Consider the following 23647-nt stretch of genomic DNA (forward strand, 5'->3'; position numbering starts at 1 on the left):
GATTACATATTATATATTTAATTATAAAAGTGGTATGGTTATATTATTAGCTAATACATGTATATATGTATATATATATAGGTGCATGTATATATTTATCAATATATGAATGAGTTTTAATCGAGTCGAGCTAATGAGTTGACTCGAGCATAAACGAGCGAGCCTTAACGAGTCTTAGTCGAGTCGAGTCGAGTTTTGTCGGATATGTGTCATTTACAAATCAAGCGGGTATCTGCTTTTACGAACGAGTTTTTTTTATTTTCACGAGCCGAGTTCGATTCGAGTTTAACCGAGCGAGTATCGAGTGAGCTATCGAACATACTAGTTTATTTACAGTCCTACTTATGTTAAAATGAAAAGAGTAATTCATAAAGGAAAATGCTACTCTTTTTCCTGGGCTCTTGCTGGATTTTTTTTAGTTAGTGATTAAAAAATTATTTTTTAATAATATTTAAAAAATATTTAAAAAAATTAAAAAATGCATATAAAAAAAATAAAAATATAAACATACAAAATATACTAGCAGGAGCAGGTGCTCGCTAGTGGCTATAGAGCCACCCATTCATAAATACCTATTAATTAGTTATTAATTAGTCATAAGAAAAAATGCAGTGGACAGTTTCCGATGGAGGGCACCTAGGGTAGGACTCATTACTCATATACTATATAGGAAGGGAAATGCTTTTTCCACCGAAAGTGGTCAGTGGCCACCAATTGAATTTTTTTATTTTTATTTATTTTTACTTAATTGTTAAGAATTTTAAAATGAATTCTGATTTTTATTTTTTTAAAATATTTAATGAGTTTAAAAAAATGTTTCAAAAAAATGAAAAAGACAATTTTTCTTTTACCTTTTCCGTGGCCTCCCTATATGGGGAGTAGCACCACCCATATAGAGGGTCCCGATAGTGGATCCCGATAATAGGTCTTGATGTTATTTATTTATTTATTGATTTAAAAAATATTTTTTAATAATATTATAAATATTTTTTTAAATATTTAAAATTATTACAAAAATACATAAAAAAAAAGAAAAAAAAGAAATACACTTGTGGAGAGAATTCCCGATGGTTGTAGTGTCCTCCTACAATATATATATCTACCTTGGTTTAATAATTGCGAATATCGGATGAACAGTAATTTTTCATTTTCGTTCACTATTTTTTTTCTAATTTTTTAATTTCCTCCCGGTTTGGTCGTTTAACATCCAGCTTTTTGTTGGGTAATCTATTATTATGAGTAATTCTACATACAACCGTGAAGTGCGTAACCGCCGCGTAATCGCTTTGAAAAAGAGTGGGGTCCACTATTAAAAAATTAATTTTTTTCATGTGGGTTCCATGTTTTATTCATTTTTTTCAAAGCGATTACGCGGCGGTTACGCAATTCACGGTTGTAAGTATCTTTTCTCTAATATAAATTATGTAAATACTCTTAATAGTTTAATAGCAATTAGCTAATTATAATAAAATTTTGGTACATATAAGTCAGTGTGTTAACGCATCATTTGTAGTGAGACCATTATAGCATTCTTAAAGCCCTTTTATAAAATTAAAATTTAACTTTAATGAAAGGAAAATATTAAATGTATTTAAGAAAAATTTAGAAAAAACTTACTTTCTCCACATATTAATTATTGATACGTTGAAAATCATGAACTTGAAATTCAAAAGAAAATTAATAAAATGATTTTTGTAAGTAAAACTATAAGTACATATAGCACTACTCTCAATGAAATGACGTTTCTGCATTAATTTTATTATGAAATGAGTTGTAAAATAGTTGTAAGGGAGTTATAAGTGTATTTTTATCTTTTACATAACTGCTTAATTACTATCTAAACTATGGTTGCAAAAAAAAGTGTTCGTTCATTATTCTTAAATATTAGAAAGAGGACAATGCCTTCTGATCCTCACCGCTCTCACAATGGATTTATCGCTGCAAATTGGTTGGATTCTCAATAAATGGCAAAAGATGACACATTCAAAGCTTAGAATACAACGCAAGTTTCTTGTTGAGATCATGCACCTAACCACGTTACTTACAAGGCATTTCCACATGTAGAATTCTTGTAGACATACCATTCAAATTTTCAATAGATAGTCTTTAATTAGCTGTAAAGAATATGGGAGAGGCTTGAAACCGAACCTACATGCATTATTAGCATTGATACTTCCATGGAGATCCTAGTGGAAAAACAGCTACCAATGGTCCCTCCAACCCATGCCCATTTCCAAACATTGAACACCATCAAGAGGTTGAGCCCTAGCCACCAGGACGGCAGCACCCTCTATGACTCGTTTGAGCTTCGAGCAATGACCCATCAGCTCAACAAGGCCATTCAGGGCTCAAATGTCTCCTCACCACCATACATGTTCCACTTAAAATCTCCCTTCTGCCAGAAACATCTTGCTCGCATATACAAAAAAGGTGCAAAGTCGCCACGGATGATTTCGTACTCACCATCTACACATGCAAGGACAAGCACGATGTCTAACAGGGCAGGTACTGTAGGTGGCTTTGTATCACGATTGTGGAAGAAAATTAAACAGGGTTTTCTAAGGAATTAGTAGAGGAAGAATGGTTAGTCAAATTAACATGGATCACCACTCAAGAATGTGCATATTGAAGAAACAAAGCTTGGCTGATTTAGCAGAGAAATTCTAATCATCATTCTTTTTATTATCATCATCTCAGCATCCTTGATCAAATGATTAGCCAACAAATACATAACAAATAAACTCCAATCATTTAATATACATCATCGTATAGTGGGAGGATGATGATAAAAAAAATGGTGAATATCATTACATGTATATAGCATGTTGATACCTAGGCAATGTTATATATGTATGTATGTATACATATATATGCATGTATATATATATGTGTGTGTGTGTGTGTATGTACATACATATGTTTGTTGTTCATGTATAAGTTTATGTTGTCCGAGTTTGTTTTCAGGCAGACACTTGTGTATAGGCTAGCATTTTATGCAAAGGATAAAATTACTATTCCACCTTCATGGTGCCTCGAGACCAAGTTTGGTATGGACAATTTTCTTCTTTTTTGTTTTGTTTTTTTATCAATAAATAAAATTTTATTGAGCATAAAATAGATAAAGGCCTGCGTGTGTGGGACATATATAAGAGCGTCACCTATGCATGCGAGTTTAACGATACAAGGAAGACATGAAAAGGCATTCAAAACTGCTTACATTCATCTCCTCTCCTTCTAAATACACTACCATAGGCAAATTGAGATCATCTTCTATACTGTTACAATCTGAGAGTTGCCCCATATGCCTTGCCAAGAAGCTAGGAGGTTGTTATTACCTTTTTCGGCATCACCCAAGCTAAGCGCATTCGAGCAAAGAAATCATTCCACAAGATTGTCGCAATCTCACAATGAACTAATATATGATCTACAGACTCTGCTCTTTTTGCACATACAACACCAGTTCATGACTATGATGTGGTTTTTTCGTCAAAATTTTGAATTTCGTTCTGGTGAACGTTTCAGTTGAGGTGCAGAAATGAAATATTTCAGTACCAATATGATTCGGTGTACCGTTTCGAGATAGTCAATATATGAATAAGTTATATATATAACTATATTCTAAATCTTAAAAATATCGTTACGAGTTTTAAAAATACAATAAAGAGTTAAAACATTCCTAAAGTATATTCAAACCAGTTTGAAAGTGAACATAATAAATATAACTTTTAATAAATAAAAATGAAAAGATATTATTTTTATTAGTAGAAGTACATGTTGCTCCATAAAGTTAAAGAGAGAGAATAAGAGAGATTTTAAATCTATGGTTTGCAATTATTTGTTTACCAGTTAGTTTCTAAAATTTTATATTTTAATGGGTTTAAGCCTTGTCTTTCTATGGAGCTATCAGTTCTTCATGTGGAGATGCCAGTATTTCTTTTCAAAGACTTCAAGTTCTAATGCCAATTCTTTTTCTCTATCTCTGTGCCTTTGGTTTTCATACTAGTGTCTAGGTCTTCAACCTCCAAGCATGCAAATTCCGGTCCGAAATACCTATTCCGACCGGAATATTGGAATCTAGCAAGAATGGTTTGAAACCAATCGAAATTATCGGAATTTGACCCGATACAGAACAGTGACCTAACTCGTGCTGGTTACTATTTTGGCATGAAAAATTAGGCCAGAACATAACGGGTTTCAAATAAAAAATGTGAGGATATTCCCTAAGGAAGTTGTCCATACAAAAAAATGGCCTTCTTGGATGCTTTCGTCTTCCAAATACTCTTTCATGGGAATGCAGTTGTATTATGCGTGGTCATGACTTGATAGTAGGAGCAGATTATGAACTTTCTTTTTTTAGAAGGGCGCCAAAAGATCTTGTCTTTAGCTCCCCCTTCATATTGGTAGAGTACACTAGATCATAGAACTCCGAAAAAGTGGCAACTTCACAATCATGTGCATTTCTAAAGAATGTAACATTCTATTGGGGAGTACCATTAGATAGGATTAAGAGGTCCGCAATTAAGGCTTCTTTTATTCTTGCTATGCCATATAATTCAAGATAAGCTTCCCTGAGTGCTCTATCGTCACACCATACGTTGTGCCAAAATTTGATTTTGGACCCATCACTCTTCAAAATGGATAATTCTTGAATATGTGTCTCATCCTCTTCTTATGTCTTTCCCTAGTCCCACCTCATATGGCCCACTTATCTCATTCAACACTACCCCTCCATGGTTCACCATATTTCGATTCTACGACAGCTCTCCATAATGCTCCTCGTTCATTGTGGTATCTCCCTAGACATTTGCCAAGCAAAACCTTGTTAAAAGATTGCAAGTTTTGAATTTCCAATTCTCCTTTCGGGTTAGAGGAGCATACCGTTGTCCATTTTATCAAATAGAATTTAAACTCATTGTTCATCCCCCACAAGAAATCATGTTGAGGTTTCTCCATGCAATGAGGCACCTTGTGGGGAAGTGGAAATAATGATACAAAATAGGTTGACAAGTTGGAAATGGTACTACTTTTGATTAAAGCGACCCTACTGCCTCTGGAAAGATACATCATCTTTCAATTAGCCAATTTTCGTTCCATTTTCTCTAGTATTTCATCCTAAATAGATTTTGATTTGAATGGGACAGCCAAAGAAAGGCCTAAATATTTCATAGGCAGTTGAGATATCTTACATTCCAAAATGTAAGCCATGCTCTCCACATTCAGAACATCCTCTACTGAGACTACTTGTGATTTCGCCAAGTTCACATTCAACACCGAAACAACTTCAAAGCATAAAAGGAGTGCTCTCAAAGCTCTCCACAAAAGATTAGGGAATCATCGGCAAATAAAATATGAGATATGTAAAGTGAGACAAAATTTGCCTCCCTCATTAAGAATCTGAATAAGAACTTGCTCTTCACGACACCTGAAATCCTCTTGCAAAAATCTTCCATTTCAAAAACAAAGAATGACAGAGATAGAGGATTACCTTGTCTCAAGCCTTGTGAGTTTTTCAAAAAATCCTTTTGATGTGCCATTCACCAAGACAGAAAAATAGACAATGGAGATACACTGTTTGATCCAAGAACACCATTTTGATCCAAAGCCACATCTCTCGAGCATGTAAAGCAAAACTCTCCAATTGACTCGGTTATAAGCCTTCAACTTACACAAGAGCCCAGCACTCTGGACTTCAGTCTACTACTATCCAAGCATTCATTGGAAATAAGCACCGAATCAAGAGTTTGTCTATCTCGGACAAAGGCATTTTGAGGTTTTGATATTAACTTCTCAACCACCATGTTGAATCTATTCGCTAAAACATTCAAAAACGTCTTGTAAATTCTGTTCACCAAGCTAATAGGGTAATAATCTTTGAAATTTACAATGCCAGGTTTTTTTGGAATAAGAGTAACAAATTTTACATTGAGACTTTTTTCAAACCTACCATTTTCATCTAAGGCCCTAAACTTGCCCTAAGTCCATTCATCTTTTTTTTTTTGTGCTGACGTGGCACCCTAAATTTTCTCTCTTGGATTTGGAAGGCGATTCGGGTTGTTGCATGGCCTAGGTCGTAGGCCCTATGGCTTTGCTGGTGGGGCAAGGTGGTGCTACAGGGGGTTTTGGTCAGCGGACGACGGTGAGTTTGGAGGGACGGTTGGAGGGATGTGTCTAGGGCTTCTTATGGAACGGGTTTTGCAGATATTGTGGTGGCTCAGCCTCAAGTGTTGCCTGAGCTTGAAATTCTGCTTAAGGAATCATAATTTTCGGATGTCGAGATGTTTTTTTCTCTTTTCCAAAGCAGAGATCAAACAGCCGACAAAACTGTTTGCTTCTCAGGGGTGTTGAAATTCTTGCGAAGAAGATCTTCTCTAGATCATGTGCACGGTTTCACAAAAAATCGATGGGGATCACGATCTATGCTGTAGTCAGTTAGCTGAAGAGCCCTCGCAATATTCTCGTCCGATTATCCAATGAAGAGGATTTTATTTGTGTCATGGCTTGAGGTAATTCGGATATTGCGGGGGTTCCTTATCGGGTGTTTCTTTGGACGTCGGAATTTGTTGAAGAGGAAGATTCCCCTTTGGTTCCAGTTTGGCTATCTTTTCCGGGTCTTCCACCGAATTATTTTCATGAGTTGATGTTGAGGACTATTGGTGGGGCTTTTGGGCGATATTTGAAGCGAGACAATGCAACAACGTGTTTGACTCGATCAGAAGCGGCACAAACTTGTGTTGAATTAGATGTTTCTAAGCCGTTGAAACATTATTTTTAGTTGGGTGCGCCGAGACTTATGAATAGTCATTATCAGGAGGTAATTTTTGAGTCACTTTCTTTATTTTTTCATTGTGTCAGAAACAGGGTCATTAGGAGAGTAAGTGTGGCCATTGAGATCGAACTGAGAAGCATGGGCATGTGATTAGTGTGGAAGAGGAGGGGGTCGAAATAAGGCTAAGAAGGTATGGAAGGTAGTGGGTATTAAAAACCAACGAGAACCGTCGAATGAGGTGAAGGTTGATAAGGGGAGTTCTTCTGCCCCTTGTCGGGCGGAATTACTGAATATTATTAATAATCAAAGGCATGAAGTGGAGATGGAATCATTGGATGTGTTATATGTGGATTCAAGAGGTGAAATTCTTAATCAAAGATAGTTTGCATTGGCAGATGATGGGGGAGGCATGTGGGTGTTGATGATGGGTTAGTTGGGGGACGAGATTATGTTGCTAGGACTAATAATGTTGCTGGGATAGTTTTAAATCAGGCCAACTTGCCTCTAAAATTATCAGGTAGTTGGTTTGAGATCTATGAGGAGGCATTAGATACAAAAGCAATACATGATTGTTTGGAGGAGACAACTTTGTCACCAAAGAGTTCACCGAAAGTGGTGGATGAAGCTCTTGAATTAGAGCTTTCTCGGTTGGCAAATGTGGGGGCAATGCATGAAGATGGTGGTCTTAACAAGTGGTGTTCTCTGTCTGACGAAGAATCAGATGAGGAACTTGAGGAGTTGGCGAATAAGTGTTTTGATTCGGATTCAGAGCTGAATGTTCCTTTGAAGAAATTAAGGTGGGGGGGGGGTGTGAAAAAGAAAGACCCGATGGTTGTGCTAGAAAGGAAGACTCGGTCCAAAAGATTTATTTAATTTATTATGCATATTCTTATATGGAATATTAGGAAAATTCTTTCGTCGAAGAGTAGGCTTCGGCACATTTTGAAGAAAAATAGTCCATCTGTGGTGATGCTTGTAGAACCTTTTCTTTTTGCTAAAAAATGTCGGCGATGGGCTAGGTGGATGAACCTACTAGATTTCTTAATAATGCTGAAGTATGGGGTAAAATATGGTTGTTTTGGGAAGCTGGATTGGAGTTTTAGTTGATTTCCATGTCGGATCAAACCTTGTCTGGTTTGCCATGCGGGTCTTGGTATTTGTTGTGTATGCAAGCTATTTTCAGAGAAATAGAAGAGAGCTTTGGGATTATTTGTGTGCTCTAGATGTGGGTAATTGGTCGTGTTTTGTTGGTGGAGATTTTAATATTGTGCGTTGTGATGTGGAAAAGGTGGAGGGTTTGTTGAGAGCTTCTTGGGCTAAAGAGGATTTTAATTCTTGTATCCAAGAGTGTGGTTTTATTGAGCTTCTTTTTGTTGGGCAAAAATTCTTTTGGTGTAATAGAAGGCTAGGGGGGAGGCGGATTTGGGTGAGGTTGGATAGGGTATTGGTGAGTTCGTCTTTTCTTAATTTCTTTGAGGATACTCATATGGAGTATCTTCCAAGGACTTCTTCAGATCATTGCCCTATATTAATTCAGTTGGAGAAAGAGAGGAAAAGTGGGGTTAAGTATTTTTGATTTCAACGTATGTGCGGGACCCATGAGGTTTTTTACCGTTGGTAAAGGAGTACTGGAATCAAGTGGTGGAGGGGTGTGCTTTGGTAAGGGTGAGTCATAAGCTGAAATGTTTAAAGAAGGCTTTGAGGAAGTGGAATATTGACTCGTTTGTGCGAGTTGAGTTGGAAATTTAAGGTATTGAAGTAAGGATGATGGAATTGGAAGATTTAGTAAGTGCTGATTTTTCTCAGGATCGAGAAAGAGAGTTGTTGCCATGTAAGGAGCGACATCTTTAATGGCTTCACCGTGAGGAGATTTTAGGGTGTCAAAAATCCTGCATCAAGTGGTTATTAGAGGGTGAATTGAACTCGACTTTCTTTCATGCTTCCTTGTGAGTTAAAAAAAAAGAATAAGATAATTGAACGTATGGAACTTAGTGGTGGGAATTTTTTAGATTCAGCGGAAGAAGTTCATGAAGCTGCGATATAGCTTTTTGAAGATTTATTATCAGCGTCTTCAGTCAAAGCGGATGAGGAGACTTTCGGTTTACTTACACTTGTAGTTTTCGAGCTTGAGAATGACATGTTGCGTGCTCCGCCATTGTTGGATGAAGTTAAAGCAACATTGTGATCTATTTCGTAGGATATCAGCCCAGGGCCTGACGGGTTTACGGCAAGTTTTTTCATCCTTGCTTGGAATGTTGTGAAGCAGGATCTTCTTGATATGGTAAGGGCTTTTTTAGAAGGTATTTCGTTGTCTACATGTTTTGGGGCCACTAACATTGTTTTGATTCCGAAGGTTGATGCACCGAAAGGTTTTGGCCAACTTCGACCTATTAGTTTGTGTTTGGTAGTCTATAAAATCATGGCTAAACTAATGGTTTTTAGATTGGTACTGATTATTAGGGTATTATTTCACTGGAGCAGGCTGCTTTTATTCGCGAGCGAAGTTTTTTCATGGCATGAATCGGAAGACTAGAAGGGGTAATGCATGTTGAAAATTGATATGGCTAAAACTTATGACTAAGTGAATTGGAGATTTTTTATGGAAGTCTTACGCAGGTTGGGTTTCTTGGAGAAGTGGCGGTCTTTGATTTTTAACTCCATTCTTCTCCCGTTTTTTCAGTTATATTGAATGGTAGTTGCAAGAGGTTTTTTTAAGCCTTCTCGTGGGCTTCGTCAAGGGGACCCTCTCTCGCCGTATTTTTTTATTTTGTCGGAAGAGTTGCTATCCTGGATGCTTCATAAAGAATTTCTTATGGGGAAAGTTAAGTATTTTAATCCAAATGGGGGTGTTTGGCTTTCTCATTTGTTGTATGTTGATGATCTTTTGATTTTTGCAAATGGTGGGAAGGCTTCTATTTGGAATTTGATGGGAGTGATTCGTAAATATGAAAGCTTATCGGGACAACTTGTGATTTTGAATAAGTCTTCTATTTTTTTCTCCCCAAATATTTCTTTTGATCCGAAGGCACAACTAAAGCATATTTCTGGATTTGTGGAAGGTGTTTGGCCTTGTGTTTATTTGGGTATGCCGCTGCACGTAGGGAGGATGACTTTGCGCATGTTTGACCCTTTGTTGGCGAGAGTGCAAAAGAAGTAGGCTGGTTAGAAGAGCAAGTTGCTCTCGTTTGGAGGTAAGATTATTCTTATTAAACATGTGCTTAATAGCATGCCAATTCATTTGTTGTCTGTGATGAATTTGCCCAAAGGAGTTTTTGCAAAGCTCAAGTTAATTTTTTCTAATTTCCTTTGGGAATCGAGTGTGAAGATTAAGAAACGTAAATGGATTTCCTGGTGTAGTATTTGTTTGCCTGTTGAGGAGGAAGGCTTGGGGATTCGGGATCTTTCTCTTCAAAATATGTGGGGAATGATCATATTGTTTCAATTGTGGCGGTATCAAGGGGATCCTGTTTCTGGAAAGGAGTTTTGCAGGTTTTACCTTTGATGTTACGGCATTCGATATGGCTGGTCCGAGAGGGTTCCTTGAATTTTTAGTATGATAATTGGCTTGGGGATGGGCCTATTACAGATCGGTTACCAAAAGTAGGCGATTCCAAGTTGCAGGTTCGAAATTTATGTGATGGAGCGGTTTGGAATTTTGCTTGGCTTCGGCAACTGGTTGATGAGAATATTGTTCATAAAATTCATAAAATTATCCAAACGAGGGTGTGTGTTAGAGAGGGGGATGATGTCTTGGTTTAGAAGCACACGGTGGATGGGGTTTTTCTACAAAGGCGGCCTGGAAGCTTATATGGTCCCATGGTAATGTTTGTCTTTGGAAGAAGTGGCTATGGTAAGATCATGTGCCAAAGAAGATGTCTTTTTTATGTTGGTGAGCACGTCAAAATGCCATTCTAATAGATGAAACCGTTAAACAGCTTGACATTCCTGTTGTTTCTAAGTATCATTGTTGTGTGTCAAACAAGGTGGAGTCTATGGACCATGTGCTTTGTGATGGGGAGGGGCCGATGAAGGTTTGAGATTTTTTTGCGGCAATTTTTGGCATTCTATTAGCATGAACTCGGGTGTGGACTAAGGTATTAAATGTTTGGTGGTGTCGTGCTTCTTCTTCCTCGCAAGTTCGTTGGCTTCGTGGTATAATTCCTATTCTTATTTCTTGGACTCTTTGGAGAGCTCATTGTGTGGCACGCATGGAAGATGTGAAATATGAATGGAAGGGTATTATACGGATGGTTAAAGGATTTATTCTGGACATCTCAGATTCCATGCGGAAGTTCAAATCTATGGGGTCGCATGACTTGTGGGTGTTGAGGGAACTGAACTGTCTAGTTATGCCTGTTGCAATGCAAGTGCTGAAACTGATTGCTTGGTCTCTGCTGGCAGTGAGGTTGGCTAAACTCAATGTTGATGGTGGTTCGCTTGGTAACCTAGGGATGTCTGGCGGGGAAGGTATTGTTTGGAATGCGCAGGGTCATGTATTTGGGGGTTTTGCTCATTGCTATGGACTAGCTACCAACACAATTGTTGAATGTCGAGCCTTTATTGATGGTCTTCATTTATGTCAACAGTTGGGTTTGAGGTGTTTTTTGGTTGAGTCGGACTCAGTGTTGTGGTGGGTTGGTTTATATCGGGGGCTTCTAAATATTGGTATTTATGAAATTTTTGGGAAGAAGCCCAGTCTATTATTTCTTCTCTTAACATTCAGTTTAGGCATGTGTTTAGAGAAGCAAACATGGTGACAGATTTGTTAGCTAAACATGGGGCTAATATAAGGACTTGGGATTTCTTTGGGGAGGAGTTTGGTTCGGGGAGGCTTAGGGGTCTTATTCGTACGGATAGATTGGATATTTCTTATGTTAGACGTTAGGTGATATTTTTTTGTTTTGGTTGGGACTTTGGTTGGGATTATTGTTGTAATTATGATTGTTCCTCCGCCCGAGTGATGGTTTTTATTAATAAATGGAGGTGTCGTCCTTTTATTTATTTATTTATTTAAAAAAAACTACCATTTTCATGAAACTCATGGAAGGCCCCCATTATATCTTCTTTGGCCACTTCCTAACAAGTTTGAAAAAAAGCTATAGAAAATCCATTTGGACCTGAAGCTTTGTCACCCACCAAGCTTCGTAACGCTTTTCTGATTTCTGTTTCTTCAAAAGGTCTCTCAAGTTGTGTCCTACTACTTGTGAGTCAAGCGTCAAAGTGAAGCCCATCTAGTCTCGGCCTCCAAGAGAATTGTTCAGAAAGCAAACTCTTGTAATAGTTGACAATGTAATATGTGACCTTGATTTGGCTAGAAGAAGCTGCTCCATCAACCATCAACGTCTCTATGACAATGTTCCTCCTATGCAAGTTAGCCACCCGGTGGAAAATTTTGGTGCATTTATCCCCTTCCTTCAACCAAAGTGTTCTTGACTTATCCAAGTATTTCTTCTGGTAAAGAGACCCTTTTGAGGTTCGTAGTCACTTGAATTTTACAAGCCCTCTCCAGTTCAAATTGCCCTATCTTCCTCTACTCCCTCTAATCGTTTGAGTTCCTTAAAGAGACTACTTTTGATCTTCCACATTACCAAATACTTGCTCATTCCATGCCTTCAAATCTTTCTTCAGATACTTCAATTTACATGGCATGATGTAACTTGGAGTGCAATGAAATTGATAAGAAGACCACCATTGCCAGACTTTATTGAGAAACCCATATGATTTTAACCATATGTTCTCGAACTTGAAGTATCTTGGGCTACCGTGAATACCTACACAATCAAGGACGATGAGAAATTGAGCAACCTGTGAAGTCTCTTATGAATAAGTTCCAAATGATGTGTTGCTCATTTAGGTGATACTAAGAATCTATCGAGCCTTAACCAAAAGATGGGTGTTTTCAGTTGCTTGACCAAGTGTAAGTGCTCCTTGCAAGAGGAATATCTAGTAAATCTTGTTCAGAAATGAAGTTAGAGAATTCTCCCATTGGTGGGTTGAAGCTAGAGCTGCCCAATCATTCATTCGAGAATCAAGTAACGTTAAAGACGTCATTGATACACCAAGGTAAGACCCATATGCTACTTAGGCCAACCAATTCGTCCCATAGTAAACTTCTTGCATGATCTAATTTTGGACCATAAAGCCCGGCGAAAGCTCACTTAGGGTTGTAATCGAACCAAGCCAAGTCGATCTTTGGATTGTCGAGCTCGGCTCGACTCAAAATACTTGAGCTCGAGCTCAAGTCCGAATTCGAGATTTGTATTTATTCTTTGTTCAAGTTTGACTTGGTAAGATAAATTCCCAACTCGATCTCGTCCCAAAAAGGAGCTCGAGTCGAGCTGAGCTTGGCTCAAATTGTTTATTTTTTAATGTTTTGAATAATGTTTAATAATTAATAAATTAGATAGATAAAAATTAAAAATATAATATTGAATTCGTACAATTAACAAATACAACCTCTATTGAATTATAAAATTTTAAAAATTTAGAGATAATTAATATCAAATTAGTTGATATTTATCCATAATAACAATATATTATATACCTACAGAAATTATTAATACATGCACATAATATGATAGCATATATGTATTTCACATATGATTCCCACATACTAGTATATAAAATTATTAAATCTTATCGACTAATTATTATACAAATTATAAAATATAACTATAAAATATATTCAATATATAGACATAAGTAATTAAGTTACATATTATATATTTAATTATAAAAGTGTTATGCTTATATTATTAGCTAATACATATATGTGTGTGTTTATGTATATATACATAGGTGTATGTATATATTTATCAATATATGAATTAACTTTAATCGAGTCAGGCTAACGAGTCAACTCGGATATAAACGAGCAGACTTTAACTAGTCTTAGTTGAGTCGAGTCAAGTTTTGTCAGGTATGTGTCATTTACTAATCGAACGGGTATTTACTTTCACATATGAGGTTTTTTTTTTTGTCACGAGTCAAGTTCGATTCGAGTTTAACCAGACGAATATCGAGCGGACTATTGAATATACTGGTTCATGAACAGCTCTAGGCCCACTAATGTCCATACACAACATTCTTGAACGAGCAAGCAACATTATAATCCTCATACAATCTTCTAACTTTTTTACTATTCTTTTATCTTACGTCACTAAGATGCCTCCCGATAATTCCTCGGATGATAAATAATGCCACCCTACTTGCTAACAACACCACAAGCTCCTAATAGCGCTTATGAGGATAAATTCCAATTTCTTTTCTTGTAAATAAACGACTTTTCTTGTAGACAAACGATGTCTACTCTCCAACTAGGTAACTGGTTTCTAATTTTGAAACACTTTTCCTTCTCATTCAGGGCACCTCACATTCCATAAAACAGATCTTCCACAGTTAGAACTCCTCTTCTACTCCATGGTTGACTGTCCAGTTGAGCCTTTTTAATTCTCTAGATCTCTTATTTGCTGAATTGATCTCATTTGATGAGCTAGAGTGAGTCTATCCAGCCTCTATAGCTGCAAGGAGATCTATAAATTGATCCCCAAAACCATCACATAACATTCCCACACAAAGTTAAATCTCCTGGATGTTGCTTTCTTGGGTGCAGCGAGTTCACTGGCGTAGGTGCTTCACAATATACATCTTCACCGACCAGAGGATTTGCTTGCACCTCACCCAACCCATCCGAGGTTTGCTCTCCCTCGACCCCATCCAAATCATACACGACCACGGCTGTCTGGGATTTCCCTTTCCTCCATATTACCCACTTCAGAGGCTTTTCTAGTCATATGAATAAGGCTTTGAAATATACACATGAGAACAAAGTACATATATCCATCCATATAATAACCCTAAAGAAGTAGAATTTCTCCCTACCCTATTACCATATTTCCATTCAAGCATAAAACATGCTTTCTTACAGCCAAATTGCGTTAATGCCTTTATTTCTCGACCCAATAATGAATTGCCTTCCCATCTCTCAAAACAGTTGAAGCCAGAAGAGTACAGAGCATTGGATGTTAGTTCGCATCTCATCCTGGTCAAGCACAAAAATCTTGAGGAGAGAATTATAAGGGCTTCCTTCCTTCTATTGATGCTAAACAAAGGTTCATTTACAGCATGCCTCGTGTAGAAGTAGCAATTTCATAACCACAAGCTATAGCATCGGCAAAACAGATATAAGCGGTTACACAAAACATGCAACACACCTTAATTAACAATAAGCACTCAAATCAAAACCCTAATTACTTACTGGGGGGACCTAGCAAGAAAAAAACTCTAGGACAGCCTCAGCGCCATTTCTTGTAGGAGAGCTCGCTTCTGCGAGGCATTAATTATGTGATTTGTCTCAGCATTCTCGAGCACATCGGTGATAATGGCAGCCGCATGACCAAGAGGTTCCTCAGCCACCCTCTTCAACATGAAGGCCTGCAGAGTCCAAAGTAATTAGTAAAACAGCCAAATAGTTTTTGAGTACGGACAAGCAAAGTTTTTGAGCAAATATTATTTGAAAAATTATATACCAAGACATGATTTGGGCATCAGATCAAAGAAATACTGGGAAAGTAAAAAAGATGACAGATCTTGCAAAATTGACAAATTTCAAATAGATTTGGAGCAAAATCTGAAAGAATAATATTCAGTGTAGAAGAAGAAACTCTAATAACTAAAACATTTCGTTCATTTTTTTTCTTTTGTTATAATGACCTGTAAATTATTTTAATAGATCATTGAAAACAATTGTGGAAAAATGTTTCATAAAAGATTTTAAGGATCTCTGTGATTTTAATTAATGATTATCAGAAATAAAGAGCAGATTATGAAGATTGAATAATTGCAAATTATAATCTGAAACTATCTAATGGAATAAGGTCTGCGTGCATATGAGAGAGACAGAGAGAGAGAGACAGACCTGGCCATGATGAGATATTACCAATGTACAAGGATTCTGAGACCAAGGCTCCCCATCAATTTGAACAGGTAATCCAGCTAAGAGCTGTATCTTAATTGTTTGCCCTTGTGCAAGTCTTCGAGCACGAGAAAGCCCAACCTGTTCCCAGACAAATAACCAGTTCAGAGGCATTTCACAAGATATAAATCTAAAAATGCAGCCCCAGTTGTTTTCTCAAGAACTTGGATCCAAGTCAAACTCATTTCATATGATCAAATTAAGTAATGTTTGTGTATGGAACATCGAGCTATATTGGAAAATGAAACGTAGAAGGTGCAAGGGCAATTGGGTAATCTCCTACTCTGCCAAAAAGGACAATGGCTCCACCTCCAGGTTAAATATTAAAAAACCAGATTCTTTATATCTTCTTAGCAGGATGAAGAGTGCTGTCGTGAAGTCATTAAACTTTACTCAAATTCCCAATTAAATCCTCATGTTTTATCAGAGCTAGGAGACGGAAAGGTTAACATGTTCCTTTAATTAAAAAAAAAAACTCGATTTGACAACAATAAATCAAATGCATGCTCAATCTTTTACAGTAGGTAATAGAACTTATTCAAAACGCTCCAAAACAGGTCAAATAAACGTGTAAATATAAGAAACCAGTTTACCTGAAGCTTCCCCAGGTGCCATGTCCCCGATATGCTCACAACCTCAAGTATCTTATCATGCATAGATTGTGGATCAAAATTATCATAACTTTCATCCTCATTTTGCCATAGATCTACACCACCCATGTAGCTCCCAATGTTGGCAACAAGTACACCTTCTGCATCCTGCAAAGATTCAAACCCAATCATATAATTAAACACAGGAGCTGTGGGAAGATTTTAGACTTCCAGTCCATACTCACTACTCAGGATTGAAAATTATTTAAATGGGTATATTTTCGCACCAATCACGGAAGCTTAAGGATAACTCAGGGTTGGTGGCTACAAGGATAAAAGAAAGGATGAAAAGAAAACAAGTAAAATGGACAGGAAAAAGTGAAATATGCTAACAAAGAAGGTGGAGAACAAAAAGCATATGCTCCAATGTCTGATCATTTTTATCAACCAATTGTGACAATCATAGAAATACCAAAGTTATTTATTCATAAGCAGAGGAAAAACTACAAAAAAAAAAGAGCTAACAGAGTAATTCACAGAAATTATTACGATTGCACCTAAAGATAAATTTACAGACTCAAAATATCCAGCATTTTCTTGGTTGACAAGTAATCCATGCACCCTCGCAGGTCATTTACTTCATGAACCAACAACCACGCCGTGTGAGGAGATGCCATTTCAGTTGAATATCATTAGTTGACAGCACCCCAGATTTAAAAATCCATAAATATTTGGATTTCATTTATGATGCCAAAGCTTATCCAAAAGCCTAAAGCCCAATCAGCATGGTGACGAGTTCTTAAACAGTTCAACACAAAAATCATTCTAACCCACCTCAGGAACTTCAACCTCAACCCCATCCACTTCAACACGAACTTCAAAAGGAAAATCAGCAAATGTCCTATCCATTATACTCTTAGCGCCCTCTCTTGCATAAAGAACTTTATTCATAAACTGCACATTGGGAATAAGAATTACACTTGGATAAAATAACCTGAAGACCAAACAATAATTTCAAGAATATAAAAAAGAAAAAAAAAGCACAATCAAGCAGAATCTTCTGAGTAAAAAAAGTCAAAAACTAAAATAAAAGGGAACTATAGTAAGACAGTGGTCTATCCTGGATAAAGTGTGTGTATATTTCTTTTTTTAGCATAAAAAAGTGACTTTTTTTCCCTTCTTTCTAAGAATGTACAGAATCTATAGACTTGAGTCCTTGCAATTTCATGAACCAGGTACGCTGGAAACTGCACTGCTCTTCACCCCATTCTCCTAATACTAATCACGTACAGACTTCGATAATGCATCAAAAACAAAACTTTGTAATTTCTCTTTCTCTTTCTTTCTTCTTTCATTTCTTTCTTCCTTCCTTTATTTTGGGGAACAAGAAAGAGTTCATGAAAATTATAAAAGATTAAAGAACTTAGATGCTTTGAAAATCTGAAATCAAGTATTATGCAGAGGATATAGCTACTAGCCTAATGCGCTTATATTCTCCAAATAATTTGATATATTGGTTGCACTAAAGCCAAAAGATTCTTGTTACATGTAAGGAATGAAATTTCAAAGAAGCTTGCAAGAATTACTTATTTAGGAAAGTTATTGAATGTAATAATATATCTCGCACGCTTAAAACCAGAGAAGTACATTCCTTTCCCTACACAAGGTATTCTAGACTCAATTTTAAGAGAACTAGTTAGGTTTGGATAGTAAGTTGAGTTGAGTTGAGATGAGATTGGTTGAGATGAAAGTTAAAAGTTAAATAAAATATTGTTAGAATATTATTTTTTAATATTATTATTGTTTTGGGATTTGAAAAAGTTGAATTGTTTATTGTATTTTATGTGGGATTTTGTGAAAGTTGTAATGATATGATGAGATGAGATGAGATAGGTTGAGAGTGTTTGTCGATCCAAACCTAACCTATACTATATAATTATAGTATATGAAAATGAAAAGATCAAATACTAAGCATTAAAGACTTATTGTACTTCAAATTGAACTTACCTGGTTATAGAACTTCTCTGGATTTTCCTCCCGCAGATTATGAATGTCCAGAGCAACCTTTGCGTCACACCCAACACCTGTAAATAATGCTTGCACAGATTGGTCACCAAATGCATGAGAATATCCATGATAGTACACTGAGTTCTCCATAGATGGGAAAATATAGCTGTATACTCATGCAGGGAGTAGAGCTAAATGTCAATGGACCCACCCATGAATCATACGCCAAAATTTACCCATCAATCAACCAATATAGTGAGTTCAATTTAATAAGTCAGTTTACAGAAATCAACAAAACTATAAGTAGCAAGATAACATGATTAAGTTTGCAACTAACGGTAGATCATGTAAACCCAGAAATACAACAATTACAAATCCATAATGAAAACAAAGAAAGCTCATGGTATTTGTTCCATCATTTATTTTTCCTTTTAAGCATTTAGATTAAAGCTGATAGATTTTTTACCCAACCCAACAAAATGACCTCAGAAACCAGCAGTTGGCAGGATCAAAGAAGTGAGTCGAGCAAATTAATTTGATACTTGCCAAATCTCAAGCTGACAGTCTATAAATTCAAGTAAAATGTTGAACTTCAAATGCCTAAATCAGGTATACAACATTTCTGAACCAAACATTTATCATCCGTTCCAAGGGGACACTTATCTCTAATGACAAGTATGCTAGGTAACTGAAAAAAACTATATAAATAAAAAAGCCTAACATACCAAGATAGTTGTTCATAAATTTTGGTGGGAGCTGCTTTCCTTCTTTATTTAAAATTGCTACCTTCCAACGGTCTAGAATAGTTACTGCAGCGTGTTCTATGTGGTTTAACACAGTACAAAGGCCTCCTTGCCTCTCCACTGTGCCCAAACCACCTCCCCAAGAAAGGACTCTGGCCAGATCATTTCCAGTCCCAGCAGGAAGAATCGCAACCGGAGGAGGAGAAACAAAATTTTGCTTGTCTATGGTATTCAACACCCAACCAACAGTACCGTCTCCCCCGCATATAAGAACTCTAAAGTGAGGCACCTTTCTGAATAAATAAAGACCCACCTCTGGACCCTCTGTTGAGCTCAACTCAAAAACCTAAAAGAATGTGTACCAACAACAATGATGATAAAAATCAATTGATTAAAAAAATTAACAATTATAACAATAAAATTACAAAGTGAAAACACATCAAAGTTTTGTTAGGGGGCCACAAAAGTGTATCCTGAATAGTCCAAGTTGATCGATTTATGCAACACCAAAGAAGCTAACCATATAATGAATCATTCAATTTCCACTCACTCACTAAAAAAAGCGATTTCACCCAGATGATAGCATATAAGTGCTTTAGCTTTCATGATTCCAATCAATTGATACCATATGTGAGGATTTTGACCAAACTAGCAGCTATTTTCCCCCTGGTAATATCAAAGTGTACACCCTCGTATGATAATGCAGGTTAAAGTCATGTCACAGTTCACACCACCTCAGATGTGGAATGTTGTCCAATGTTCATACATCATACGCCGAGGTTTTTCTTCTCTGTTAAATCCCATTATTTTAACAAAAATGAATAATTTCAAAGGTTTATATACTTAATAATAGCTTTAACATCGATATGCTGCATATTAATTATTCAATAAACTACATTGCGCATCATTTTCTGTGTCTAACAAAATACTACCACTAAGAAAAAACAGAGTCCACAGAGACTCATTCATAATGTTTCTCAAAAAGCTCGATCTTGGCCAAAATCTCAGGAGAAAAGTTGTTCCAAAAGCATTAAGGTGATACTTCCAGTTCTACTTGTTCAGTAAGGATCTGAGAGACAGTGTGATTGAGAAAATAAACCTGAACAGGATTCAAAAGCATATTTAATCGTCGTGCAAGTGAATCCCCATGCTGAGCCCCACTCTTCTTGTTGATGAAAACTAACAACGGCCTTGCATCTGGAGGCAAATCAATCAACTCATACCTCTGTTTCATCCTTAATACCTGAGACTCATCCTTCTGATTGATTGAAGAACTTCTTTTGTAACTGGGCTTTGAATCCAGTTTATTATCTACATGACCATTTTGGTGTTGAACCTCCACATTCGTGCTAGCATCACCATTTTCATCCATTGCATGAGAACCATCAATTGTTTGATGAGTATCGGCAGTGCTTTCTGTGGAAACGTCCCCAGTACTACCACTATTTCCAGTTTCAACAGAGGATTCATTTCCATGCTTGTACTTCTTGCTCTGACTCCGTATAGTTGCACGCACTGAAGATGCTATCTCATTGGCTCCATGAGTAAGTGTGCTTAAAAAGCCACCTGCAGATGTCTGGTTTAGCTTCTTAACATAAAGTGGTGATAGAATCAACCTTCTGAATGGCCCTAAATCACATACATCACCATTTTCATTCGATGACATATTACTGTGGCAATCTACATGTACCAGTCTTTGACACCACATGCAACACCATATAGGGGATCCACCAAGGAAAGACCCACTACATGGTTCCTCACAGTAGCTACAAAAGGCAGCTCCATCAGGCTGATCTGTAATCTCTGCCCAACGAACAGCCCACTGGTGCATCACACGCTCATATCCAATCATAGATACACATTTACAATCCTTAGGCGCACTGGAGGAGCAGCTTAAATGTGCTGCCACACCACAAATGTCACAACGGTGAATAAAACTGTCTGAAGTTGCCATAGGCCCCAGAGTTTGAGAAGGGTATGTGGACTTCAAGCAGACACAACAACTTAAATTTTTTCCACGAGATACAGATTCTAGAATCCAAGCATGAGGAGTTACAGGCACTTTGTGCCTTGCCTTTGGATTTTTCTTTGACCTGGCTATGGCTTTCATCCAACTTAGATTGATGTTTCTCCTCCACTGAAAGGCCGTATAGGCAATTGTCAAAATTCCAACTAGGGCAGCAATAAAAAAAGATATAATGAATAGCCGATCCGTTGGATTCTTGTTGTTCCAAATGGGAAGCAACATCTCAACATCTCTGAATTCATCCATTTCTCCACCAAATAAAAAACCAACTGAATCACTATAACAACCTATTTATATTTCGGCCAATAGAGTGCCATCATGAGCACCAAACTTGAACCAGCTTCCACACCAGATTCACTGTCCTACCAATTAACTGATTGTGCCATAAAGAGTCTAACAACGTGGTGAAAATATGCTACTCAAAGCAAAGATAGTGTTCAAACAAGGGGTGCTTTTCTCAGGCACGGATTCCTCCAAAGCACCTGCTGTCAATCCCAATGGTGGTAACCATGAAATCCAATGTGTCAATAAGCATTTGGAGCCCAAGCTGACATCCACATACCTGTAGAATACTTGAGTTACGCCAGTAATAACTTTCAGTGACAAATGATTCACCTTAGTTGCAAATTTCTTTGCAGTTGAAATTTATGGCCAATAATCAATTTATAAGTTATAAATTCTTAAACATAAAAGCTAATAGTGTTCACAGCTTCAGTGGCGTTACAGGATATATCTAATAGTTTCACAGCATACGAGAATGGTGCATTATTTTCAACCACATACGAAAACTATGTCAACCTTAAAACACAAGTGCTCCTTTTGGTTGGTGAGAATCTTGCAAAAAATAAAAACAAAAATGAGGTCTAAACTTTGGATCGCTTAGATTGCAAAGAAAACCAATGCCTAAATTCCTAACCGACCCTAATAAAATCACACAAGTTAGAGCAATGGGATCTAACCGTTACTCACAGTATATAGGGCAAGCTTTGCAGCTTTAGGAAAACAAAGCAACAGAGAAGTCAGCCTCGAAACTTTCCCTTTCTTTCCTCTCCGTTTCTCCACAAACAAACGGAAAATTCGAAAGGAAATAATAAAAAAAATGGGAAAATTCGTATAAAATCAATAAGAATACGATTAATTAATTAAGCACCTACTTGACAAGGAATTAAATATATATATATATATATATATATTTATATATAAAGAAGAAGAGGAACTTACAGCAACGCACAATGACTCAACGAGAGGGATGGATCGGGTCGATCAGAGCAAACCCTCGGTTGATCTAGAAACAGAAAGCGCAAACTTAGTAGTCATTGGACAGAGACGAAGAGAGAGAATCGAAGCAAAACCAAAATCCAAATCCAATATTTATTTTTCTTCCCTTTTCCTCTGTTTGAAATTAAAGTAATAATAACTTTAAATTTTCAACTTTTGTTTTTTCCCTCTCCGCTCGCTTTTGGAGATTCTTGTAGACACCGCGAGCAGGCACATCGAATAGATACGAACCGAATCGACTTTCCCGAGAAAATATATATTACGTAAACAAAAAAAAAAAAAAAATTGGAGTTCTTGTGGAGGGATCCACGCGGCGGACAGCCAGACCATTAGGGTGGCGAGCGACCTTTTGTGGGACCCTAAACTTGCTTTTAAGAGACTCGTACCGTACGCGCAATATACAACATTAGACGAGCCCATGCTTTCCCTATCGTCCCTTCCATGGAAAGCTTTGGGATGTTCGAACACGGCTTTCGTCAAGCAGATACCACCCACAACTTTGCTCCACCTACTACTGGGTACCTGCTTTTTGTCCTTGCCCAAGTACTGCGCCGCTTTGATTTGCTTTCTCTCTAAACGTGTGTTCCCTGCCACCAAAATCCAGCCTTTCTTCTGTGCATGTACAATTAATCTCTAAAGAATTTCTTTCGAATTATGCAGATGGTAATTGCTGAAAGATCAACAAACCCAGCTATTATCAACAGCTTGCAAGCAATTGCTTCACCCACGACAGTCAACCACGAATCTTTATGCCCACACCCATTTTATTTTTTGGTTTTTATGACAATTTTGAGGGAGGCTTTTGCCATACTCTTGCTATATCTCTAGAGAAGGAACACTCTCGCAAATTATGGCTTAAGATTTTCAACAGCTTTTACAGGCACAGAGGGTCTGAAACAATCCAATGTTTAAATAAATTTTCTTTTGTTTGCAGCAAGATATTACAGGCTTTCAACAGAACCATCTTTGAGCTGCACCACTGTGCCGCTTCAAAAAATATATTAATACATTAAAAATTATTTTAAAAAAATATTAAAATTTACTGAGCGATCAAATAAAATGGTAACTATTGAGCGGTATGGTAGCTTTTTTCTCTGAACTACCATTAATGGTACCTTTTAATTTCCATGTCTTGTCAAACACCTATGCTGTGTTTTGAACTCTCCCCACTGTTCGTATAGAGTTTTTCATTCGTATTATTCTCTCCTTTTGCAGGTGATAACTCTACGTAGGGGTGTAATTTTAAATCGAGAAACCGGAAAA

The 23647-nt window shown here is 37.0% G+C and overlaps 1 protein-coding gene across 3 annotated transcripts; it reads right to left on the bottom strand.

Annotated features, from left to right (window-relative positions):
* Positions 1 to 14665: 14665 nt before the first annotated feature.
* Positions 14666 to 23230, bottom strand: LOC108990958 (diacylglycerol kinase 1). 3 transcript variants are annotated; one of them, XM_018965088.2, is made up of 9 exons: positions 22771 to 23230; positions 22328 to 22391; positions 20180 to 21668; positions 19063 to 19426; positions 18338 to 18414; positions 17165 to 17284; positions 16334 to 16498; positions 15684 to 15821; positions 14666 to 15199 (listed from the first exon to the last, which is right to left on the bottom strand). In XM_018965088.2, exons 3-9 carry the CDS (start codon positions 21350 to 21352, stop codon positions 15050 to 15052), a joined length of 2187 nt encoding a protein of 728 aa, XP_018820633.2. In that variant the 5' UTR covers positions 21353 to 21668; positions 22328 to 22391; positions 22771 to 23230; the 3' UTR covers positions 14666 to 15049. The 3 variants fall into 3 exon arrangements, with proteins under 3 accessions (XP_018820633.2, XP_018820632.2, XP_018820634.2); XM_018965087.2 differs by lacking the exon at positions 22771 to 23230 and having other exon boundaries at positions 22328 to 22632; XM_018965089.2 differs by lacking the exons at positions 22328 to 22391; positions 22771 to 23230 and adding an exon at positions 22076 to 22098.
* Between the last annotated feature and the right edge of the window lie 417 nt (positions 23231 to 23647).

The sequence above is a fragment of the Juglans regia genome, chromosome 2, assembly GCF_001411555.2.
Source record: "Juglans regia cultivar Chandler chromosome 2, Walnut 2.0, whole genome shotgun sequence".
NCBI classification, from domain to species: domain Eukaryota; kingdom Viridiplantae; phylum Streptophyta; class Magnoliopsida; order Fagales; family Juglandaceae; genus Juglans; species Juglans regia.